The sequence below is a fragment of the Desmodus rotundus genome, chromosome 7 (genome assembly GCF_022682495.2).
Source record: "Desmodus rotundus isolate HL8 chromosome 7, HLdesRot8A.1, whole genome shotgun sequence".
NCBI classification, from domain to species: Eukaryota; Metazoa; Chordata; class Mammalia; order Chiroptera; family Phyllostomidae; genus Desmodus; species Desmodus rotundus.
Window position 1 is genome coordinate 81,401,725 of NC_071393.1, and position 10,016 is coordinate 81,411,740.

Below are 10,016 nucleotides of genomic sequence, written 5' to 3' on the forward strand. Positions count from 1 at the left end.
GGGGTAGACTCGCTAGAAGTTATGAACCCTCTCGGGAGAGCACGGACAACTCGGGAGTGAGTCTACTGGCCCCTTTCCCCAACCCGGGGAGGAGGGGCAAAAGCGAGTTCCCAGCCTAGAGTGGGGGCTGCTAACCAGGGATGAAAAACGTCCCCAAGCCCGAGGCGGCATCTGGAACAATGCAGGAGAGCCGGGCGCCTCCAGGCTCCCGGGCGAAGCAGGTCTGCGCCCTCAAGAACCCGAGGGCTCCGGCAGTCTGGGCCCGCGCTCGGAGACCAGGGCCCGCCTGGGAGGAAGCGGCGACCCCTAGCCCCCGGCCCGTACCTGGTCTGCTGGGGCTCGGTCCATGGCGCCTGCAGCCGCAACGGGCCCTCTCAGTCAGTTTGGAGAGCGCCTCGGGCCGCTTTCTCCATGGCCCCCCGCTCGGGTCTACACCCGGCTCCGTACCTCCGCCCCTGGGTTGCTGGCACCGACTCAGAGTCCGGCTACGCCACTGGCCGAGGAGGAGGCTCCAGCTCCGGGAGATGGAGGAGGCGGTGGCACCCTTGGGGAGGGATCATCTGGGACGGAAGCCGAGAAGAGCCGAAATGAACGGGAGGCGTAGCCTAAAATGGCGGCGTGCGGGCGGACAGGAGCAGGGGGCCCCCCCTGAGGGGCAGTGGGCGGAGCCACTGCTGACGGCCGAGCGGACGCTGGCGGAGCCGACGGGCTCACCTGGGGACTGAGGCCAGGTGCACAGTCCTGGGTGCAGGTGCCCTTGCCACTCAACGCTTCGCACGGGACTTAACTGCCCCTGTGGGCTGTCAAACTGGAGGGGTACCGGACTACTTGGGACCCAGGCCACCCGGCTCCAGTCTTCAGGGACCTCAGAGACCACGTCATTATCCCAAACCACCTCTTAGTAAAGTCGTAAGAGTTTTTATCTGCCCGCTGGACAAATGGTCCTTCCGTTACCCAGCTAAGAGGCAGCCGAGACTGTAAAGGGAAAGAGCACAGAGCAGCCAGCAGAGCGACACTAGTCAGAAGGCTCCACAGTTAGATAATTCTTCGCCCGGGCCCAGGTCCTAGGCACACCTCCGTAGGGATCTCGCCTATCTCACAGTCCCTAATTTTACCTAGAGTCGGTACCGTACCGCCCCGTAGATAATTACGTATAGTCTGGGCTGCTGTTTTCCCCACTGCACTTACTCATTGCTCCTTCCATCTGCAGTTCCTCGGCCCCTGGGGGAAAGGGACTGCGCGGAGAGCGCGCGCGGGCCGAGCCGGCGGACTCCCGGGGCGCGTCTCCTCCGGCACGCCCCCCAGCGCGCACGCCTCCCCGGAAGAGTTCCCGCCTGCGGGTCCCCGCCAGGGCGAGGGAGGTCCGTAAAACCCCGTGTAAGCCAAGTCACACTGAAGTGAGGGGGGAGAGTGGAGCTTCTCCTCTTTGGGGCAGTGATGGATGTGGAGATTCAAGCTGGGAAAGAGAATTTTAAGAAGTTTGCTTTGTTGTGTTCAGGGGACATCGGTCAAGACTTGAATTGCCTTTTCAGTTAGTCTAGGTTGTTGGTTTTATTTGGACAGAACTCCAGAAGAAGGCTGGTCCGTGAAGCCCCTAACTGTACTTGGGTTGATGATGTATTTTGACCTGGTGACAGATGCTGTAGTTGGTCAACAAGATTTACATCAAGTCTGGCAGTAGAGACTGCTCGTAAGGAGATCTCTCATTTTAAAATAATTTTTCTAACTCTTCTGCCTCCTCAAATTATAGATGTAGGTGTATACATTTTTATGTGTTTAAGTGGTACATGCATGTATGAATGTTACATGCATGAGCATTCATGTAATGTTAGGTCCCTCGTGTCTATAAATGAATACTGAATGAATTTAGGTTTGCCTAGCAAAACTAAGCTTTTTATAAGATTTAGTCATGTAAACTAACTGATGATCATCCTCCTTCACAATTTTCGGACAGAAAGAACTCTGAATTTTTAGAATGTCTCCCCACTGGTGGTCTCTAGGCAGAAGTAAATAAATAATCATCATGCACTAATGGTTCAGTCCAAAAATGCTGCAGTAGTTGGTTTTCTTCCTGAGGAAATTGAAATATAGGATCTTTCCACAGAATAGGATTTTTATGATTGTGAAATAGTTCTTATTGAGAATCTTTTATATGCAGGACATGTATGTAAATTTTAAGAACAAGCCTTGGCTGGGTACCTCAGCTGGTTAGAGTGTCATCTGGACACATGAAGGTTGCAGGTTCAATTCCCCATCAGGGCACGTATAAGAATCACCAATTAATGCCTGAGTAGGTGGAGCAACAAATCAATGTTTCTCTCTCTCCCTCCCTCCCTCTCTCTAAAAATCAGTAAGTAAAAATTTTAAAAATAAATAATAAATTTAAAGAACAGAATTATAAGAACAAAATGCTACAGTGCCCTTCTTTTTAACACAACCCTAAAAAGATTGCAATAGCTACTGGAGTAAAAAATTTAAATCTATGAAGAAAAAGAAGGCATTTAAAAAAATACTACATGGTACAGATGATATGATTAAATTTTCATTAATTATTTTATTCAGCAATAAATTTTCTTTTGAAGATTTTACTTATTTACTTTAGAGGGAGGGTGAGGGAGGGAGAAAGAGAGGGAGAAACATTGATGTGTGAGGGATACATCAATCTGTTGCCTCTCATGCGCCCCCAACCGGGGACATGGCCTGCAACCCAGGCATGTGCCCTAACTGGGAATCAAACCAACATCTTTCGGTAGGCAGGCCGGCATTCAACCGCTGAGCCACACCGGCCAGGGAACAGCAACAAGTATTTAATATGCCAGGCTTTAAGCAAAGTACTGGAGATACAGCAGTTAACAAGGCAGTGTTTGTCTTGTGGGCAAGTCACACATAGAACAAGAAATTACAGGTGAGCTGAGTGTCATGACAAAGAAAGTTCAGTAGGTTCTACCATGCTGTGGGAGAGACGGTCAGGGAAGTCACATCTAAATAAATAGCATTCAAGCAAAGGCCTGAAGGGTGAGTAAGAATTATAATACATGATGTAGGAAGTGTTTCCAAGAAAAGGAAATGGTGTGTGTGAGGACTCTGAGGTAAGAGAGAGAATCCAGCATTAGTAAGTCTAAGTAGAAGCTCATTCCTTGAAATGTGAGTTCAGGATGAGAGGGATAATCCAATAGAGCAAGGCATCTGAAAAGGTTGAAGGGGGTAGGATATAAAAGCCAGGGGCAGAAACTGGCCTCCAGTGGGACTAGGAGCATGCTGTCCGTGATAACAGAAGAAAAGGAAGGAAGGATAATATGACTGTACATACATTTGTAAGCTGAGGGAAGGCCTGTCTCATGGCTTGTATTTTCTCAGTAAAGGAGGAGGCAAGGTTATCTGCTGACGATGGAAGGAGGCAGAGGTGTGATGATCATGCATTTGTCAACAGTCAGCAAACACATATTTAAGACTTGTGCATGTCATTATGTGTAAATTGTACCTCAAAAGAAAAAACTGTAAATAAATATTGAACTCTGGCTTTCATAAATGCATGTGCCTATGTAACTCAAATCTTAATCAAGATATAGAATGTTACCATTACCCCCTGTGGCTTTTAAAAGTTCGCTACTTATATCAAATGTTTGTCTGATTCACTGTTATATCCTCACCACCTACACCAATGCCTGGCACATAGCGGGTGCTCAACAAGTGTTTATTGAATAAATGAGCATGTGACATGACAATAAATCAGGGTTCTTTCATTCAGGGATGGGTTCTGTTAGGCGTGTGCATGTTACCGGATGAGCGGGTTTGAGTAGGATGCGAGCACAAGATTTGTTGTATATTTAATCCATTGTCTCTTCAAATTCTCTGAGGACACTTCTTTTTCTATCCTGGGTAAAAATTCATGAATGCCATGCCAACTTTATTCCAAGGTAAAGCTTTTCCTTTTCCCAACTCAGTCCTGCTTCAGGCCAGAAGGCTGCAGAGGGGTCGAGGCACAGACCACTTTTATTTATCTCTTCCCTTTTCCATCTCCACCTCCTCCACCTTAACTACTCGCTGATTCAAGGTTTAGATTCCTACAGGTCTGGTTTGGTGGGAAGGGCGGTGGAGCTTTTCAGGTGTCTCAGACGCAGGACATGCGTGAAGGCCGTTCCAGGCAAGCCACCTGTGGCCTTAGCCCTCAGCTCTTGGGCTCTGAGGGTTCACTTCTCTGCTTGATCCCTTGGGTGCCCTGCCACCTTCTTAGCTAGACTCCCTTTTAAAATAGCTTCAGGGCCCTGGCTGGTGTTGCTCAGTGGGTTGAATGCCAGGCTGTGAACCCGGGCATCGCTGGTTCAATTCCTGGTTGGGGCACATGCCTGGGTTGCATCTGGTTCCCAGGTTGGGGGTGTGTGAGAGGCAGTCACACGTTGATGTTTTTCTGTCTTTCTTTCTCCCTCCCTTCCCAAATAAATAAATAAAATCCTTAAAAAATAAAATAAAATACTTCAGGCAGAATTCTCTCCCACCGCCCCTGGGAACATTTAGCCACACTGGATTTATAACATATCTATCCATGCCTCTATCAGCCCACTCATCCATCTTATTTGTGGTGCATAACAAAGTAAATTGCCAACATCAGTGCAGCTTCCTCTGGGAAAAATTTATGTATCCCACAACTGGTAAAAATGCAACCTGTTTCCAGTGTCTCTGTCTCTCTCTAGTTCACCTTTGGTTTCTCAGGAAGTATCAGATCCCAGGTCCCGGTATTCCCCCAGGCTCCAGGTGACTTGTGTCAAGTTCTCCAAGTGCTTCCCTGAAAGCTCCTCTCACTGTAGCTTTAGGTAAGGGGAAGCACCTTTTTTTCCCCTATTGGAGGTGTAGGTAGGTATCAGGTGTCTCTAAAGCAATACTCTTCATGAGTCATCAGTCCCCCCACCCCACGCCCACCCTGTACGGCTGGAGAGGAGTGATGATTAATGCTGAGCCACAATTTTCCAGCATGTCTTAGATATATCCCTTATAGGCCATGGGTCTTTAAAAGTCACTTAAGCCTCTCTGAGGCTTAGTTTCTCCAACTACACATTGCATAGGGTTGTTGAGAGACTCAAGTTAAAGTACTGAATGCAAGAACACACTGCAAGCTCTAGAAGAGCGGTTCTGGGTCTGGCGCACTTTAAAAACTAAGGCCCTTCCTTAAAACAATTGAGTCAAAATCTCTAGAGTAAAAAACTGTTCAGCCAGCCAGAGTAGCCATCAAATTTCAAATCAGATCAAGTCACTTCTCTTTCAAACCCTCCCATAAAACTTTCCATCTTAGAGTTCCCTCCCTGGAACACAACGGCTCAGATACCATCCCCACCACTTGCAGACCCCCTGGAGCACAAAGGTTGAATTGTTTGTCAACTTCCTAGAGTCACGGAGGTAGGTCATGGATTCCAGTTCCTAGAATAACAATCTTCCACATGCATCAATCACTTAAGCCTATCAACTAAGACTGAAGCTAAAATCTTTAACTCTTGAGTTCCCCTATCAATTCCAAATAGATGCTCTGAGCATGCACCTTACTCAGGCCAAAAACTTCAACTGTGGCTCACCACCTACTCCAAATGTATTCTGTGCTTTTCTTCCTCCTGACTTTGTTCATATCGTTCCTCTTACTTAGTATATTCTTCCCATCTTGCAACTCATTTCCTAGATGAAAAGAATCCTCTTCAAAATTCCTCTAGCTTTTGCCACATCCTGCCTTAAATTGTTCGTGTAATGTGTATAATTATTTATGTAATTATTTCCTTTCTCAGAGTGTACACTCCTCCAGAACAGTGTTACTCAACAATGTTTGTTGAATGAATGAATGAGCTTGCAATTGTAGCTGACAGACATTTATGAGAAGAAGGAAGAGAGGTAATTAAATGGGAGAATTAAATAGCAAACTCTCAGCTCCAGTGAGAATACAGGTTGCACATGAGTAAAATAGAAATAGAAGATGATAACATCCAAAAATAATTTGTGGATGGTAAGATCGACCCCGTGAAAGATCAACAACTATAAACTTCCTTGTGAATAATCTGGTTTAGGTAAGAGTGAGTTGAAGAGGAATGAGTTTATAGCATAAATGGACTCTGAGAGCTAGATAAAAAGTTAGACATTACATTCATTTTTATGGCAGTGAGGACCTCAGGCCAAGCCACCTAAAAACAGGAAATAACTTCCCAGCTTTATTATGATGTCCTTCAGATCATTTTCATGAACTATTCCAATTATTCATCTGTTTTGGAGGACACTATCTTATTATTGTAAAAACAATAAATCTTTGCTATTTCCATTCGGAAGTGCCATATATTCTGAAATTGAAAAATTTCTTTCCACTCAGTGTTTTTTTGTCCTGCTCTTAAGAAGTTTTGTTTATAAGCTATCTGGATTTTTCAAGTTAGTGACTCATGTCCTCAGTTCCCCAAACCTAGGTTCTTTCTGGAATGTCCTTTCTGAACCAGCAGGGGCTCACTTTATCAGCAGGGCCTGATTTTTGGAGCCTGGAGTTTATGAAGCTCAGCCTGTGTAACCCTTGTTACCAAATTTTCCTAACCCTTCCAATCAGCTTGACCGAGTGAGAGGCTCATCACCAGTCTCAGAAGGGAGAATAAGAAGTGCATGTTAACTAAAGCTGATAGAGATACAGCCTCTGGGAAAAAAATTCCTGTTCCAAAGAACACTATAAAAAGAAGCATACATTGTAGATGAGAGAATTTGGTTTTATCCCTTTTCTTGAGTTTTAAATGTTTTTTCATAAATAATATCATAACAAGAAGAACAAAATAAAAAGAAAGAAAATCATCCACAAAATGAGCTTTCTAACCTGTGATGGGATTGTCTCCTAGTCTCTGTTCATCTGCACACATAAGTACAATACATATAGTTTGTACTTAGGTAACCTGGGGGCTCTCAGACCTATTATACAATGGAGTGCTAAGAGCCCACTCTCTAGAAATGAGGTAGAAAGAAATCACTGCCCTCCACTCCCCTGTCGCTGCCCCCGGCCTGTAGAAATGAGATCTGGGAGCTCAGGAAGAGTGTGGTGCAGACTAGAGGGAGCTGAGAGATGAGGCCTCACCACGGCTACAATGCCAAGGCTGCCTCAGTTAGCCTGATGCAGGCATGACCCAGAAGGCCAGCGACCCATCGTTGACCCTAGAACACCACAGGGTTTCTCCACAAGACCTGGCAAACCATTTCCCACCTCTTTAAACAATAGCTGGAGTCTTCAGGCTGATGATTATATCAAATCCACACTCTCCTGCCAAACTATCTAGGCGCTGCGTTATCTCAGATTGTGGGTAGAAGGCAGTATTAGATAAATATTGACAGAAGGAAAGATAATATATATTACATTTTAGGATATATGAAATCTTAAAATTCTGTTGGAGACAGAGAAGGCATTAATACTTCCCTGTTGTTATTTTACCCCGGAAGACCCATCAACACCAAAGTCAACAAGAAAGTACACAAACAAGGTGTTTTTATTGTCTCACCTGATTATAAAACACCGGCCTCTTACGCAGTGCTTTCACAATCTGAACTGGCGGAACTCCTAAAAAAAACAACTGTAGCAATCCCCGCTTGTTGCTTTTGGCTGGTAACAGACCAGCCCTTCACCTATCAGCGGAGCTTGGGGTCTCTCGATTCCCAGCTGTGCTGAGTCCTAACAGGTTACATTTCTGGGGCTTTAAACTGGTCAAGGTCTCTGGAAGAGAAACAACAGAAACTACACCCACCCATCGGCAGTCAAGAATACTGTTCCGTAAAGGTTGTTCACAACGATCCTTTACTGAGTAGCACAATAATGATAGCTCACGTTGATTGTGCCAGAAGTAGCACTGAGCCCTTTACAGAAAGTATCTCATTTAATCTTCACAACAATCCTTGAGGAAGGAATTATTGACCTTTTTTTTCCCCAGAAGGGGAAACTCAGATTTAATTAGCTTACCTAAGATCCGTCCAGTCAGAAAGTGGCAGAACTGGAATTTGAATACAGTAAACCGAGGAGCTTATACTTAAGGACACCACATTTCCTGATGGTGAGAGAATGCATGGGGGAGACACTTAACAGTTTGCCTTGGATCTCAGGCCTGTCTGGTGCTCTAGTTGTACTGTTTGCTCCGCATTCCAGCCCAAAATGCCCTGGGGTAGAAAAAAACCCCAAACCTAGTGAAGTGACCAGGCTGAGACAGAAAGAAGAACTAAGGGTCTGGGCAAAAGGTCTTGCTGGCAAGTGTAGGCACCTATCACAGGGAAGTAGTTTTGGGCGTCCCAGCCACCTGGGATGAAAGAAAAGCAGCAGCTGTTGCAGCAGAGTGGCTCCAGAGACTTAGTTGTCCATCCTGTGTGTTAATACATTTTTCCGGGGAGCAAGAAAATACATTGTCTCCTTAGCAGGCATTCCAAATGATTGAAAACCAATGTGTTTGTGAGGAGGGAAGGTGGAGGGGACAAGGAATATGCAGAGAGGAAATAAAAAAGGAGAGGAGAAATAGGAACATCAATTACAGTGAAGACAAAAAAGGTCTCAGGAAGCCCCTTGGACATGGGCATGGCCTCAAGCTCTCTGGCTTCTCAACCTGCCCAGCTGGGGCCATCCACAGGATTAGGGAGGGGGTGGGCAGAGTTGGAGGTGGAGGGGAGTTCTGACAGAATCCCACACGCACCTACTATTCCCCCATCTCTATCCCGCTTCATCAAGTTTCCCTTTCTTTCTTTCCTGCTTTTCCTTTCCCATTCTGCCACCCCCTCTCCCTTTTCCATCTCTCCACCCTTTACTTTTTCCTTCAGTGCCTATTTTCTCACCTTGTAAATGCACACAGCCCTAAAACAGCTGCTAGTCCTGGCTCTGGAGTGTGACTCATACTCCCTTGTTATGAACTGAGTGAGATGTTGAATCCAAAGCACCCAGTGTCCCTGTTCTCACTGAGGTCAGGACTTGTGGGGAGCAGTTGGTAGCATTCCAGCACTTTCAAAGGTGTAACTCAGTTCTGAGTCTTTGCCTATTCCACCCAGGACCCCTGGAAGCCTTTGAACTATATCACACGGAACATCTTGTAATTCTGCTGCTGCAGGGGAAAGATGTTTGCATGCTTTGGGAATCTATGACTCAGTGTTATTACTCTCATTCCTTCTGAGATCACGGGGTTGGTGGTTCTGTACCTTCATGGTTTTTTTTTAAATCAACACAAGTTGAATTTTTTTTTCAGTAAAAACCCTGGTCCAATATGAGGTCTCATTCTATACAGAGATATCATTTCCAAATCACAGTGAAAGGGACTTGGATAATTTCTTTTTTTTTTACTACGTGATTTAGATATACCTCACTAAAAACTAGTATTGGACACAACAAAATGACATTTGCAGAAGGTAATATTGTAGCGACAGTACTGAGATTGATTGTTATACTCTTCGAGTATTTAAATGGTTACATCCTAATTGTATAGAACATTGGTGCACTAACAAAATAGAGGACAGCAGCTGGGGATTTATCTCATTCAATGTTCAGAGATGAAGTTGGCTATTCTTTTGCATTAGTTTCTGCAGTTAGGATTTTATATTGAAATCTGATGGCAGTATTTTTCAAGCTACTGTATGAAGAGGATGCTGAAGGCTATCACTCTACAGCACACTGCGGCAGAAGGCCTCTTCCATTCACCAGTGCACTTCTAAAACACTCCCAGCAATCCAGTTTTATGTCTGTCCAGGAGGCTGGGTGTCAAGGATCGGATAGAAGCACAAGTATATATAAGCAGCAAGATTACAGTCAACAGACTCTGAAAATTGAAAATGGCAGACATAGTGAAGCCCAATGTTCTTGAAATTGTATGTTAGTGTGATTAGTTTGGACTTGGTTTCCAAAGCATGCATTCCTTTTACTGCCAGGGAAAGTGTGTCTGCGGGATATATACGGTATGCAGAGGGAAAGGATGCAATGTCATAGAAAGTTGGACAACTTCAGATGGTAAAATTCACTTTCTAGTGTTGTTAGTAAGCGTGTTAGACCATCCATT

General features: G+C 45.2%; 1 protein-coding gene and 1 pseudogene across 4 annotated transcripts in view; both read right to left on the bottom strand.

The window, feature by feature from the left end:
- SECISBP2L (SECIS binding protein 2 like) overlaps nt 1–1,319 on the bottom strand; it is a 48,199-nt gene extending 46,880 nt beyond the window's left edge. Inside the window, exons 1-2 of one of the 4 annotated variants that reach the window (XM_053927961.1) lie at nt 1,189–1,294; nt 325–560 (exon numbers count right to left, since the gene is read on the bottom strand). In XM_053927961.1, coding sequence (XP_053783936.1) covers nt 325–348 — 24 coding nt within the window. In that variant the 5' untranslated portion in view covers nt 349–560; nt 1,189–1,294. Of the gene's footprint in view, nt 1–324; nt 561–1,188 lie in introns of all 4 variants that reach the window. The other 3 variants (XM_053927960.1, XM_053927959.1, XM_045201396.2) reach the window with 3 other exon arrangements.
- Nucleotides 1,320–9,590: 8,271 nt separating this feature from the next.
- Nucleotides 9,591–9,803, bottom strand: LOC112311163 (protein kish-A pseudogene; annotated as a pseudogene).
- Between the last annotated feature and the right edge of the window lie 213 nt (nt 9,804–10,016).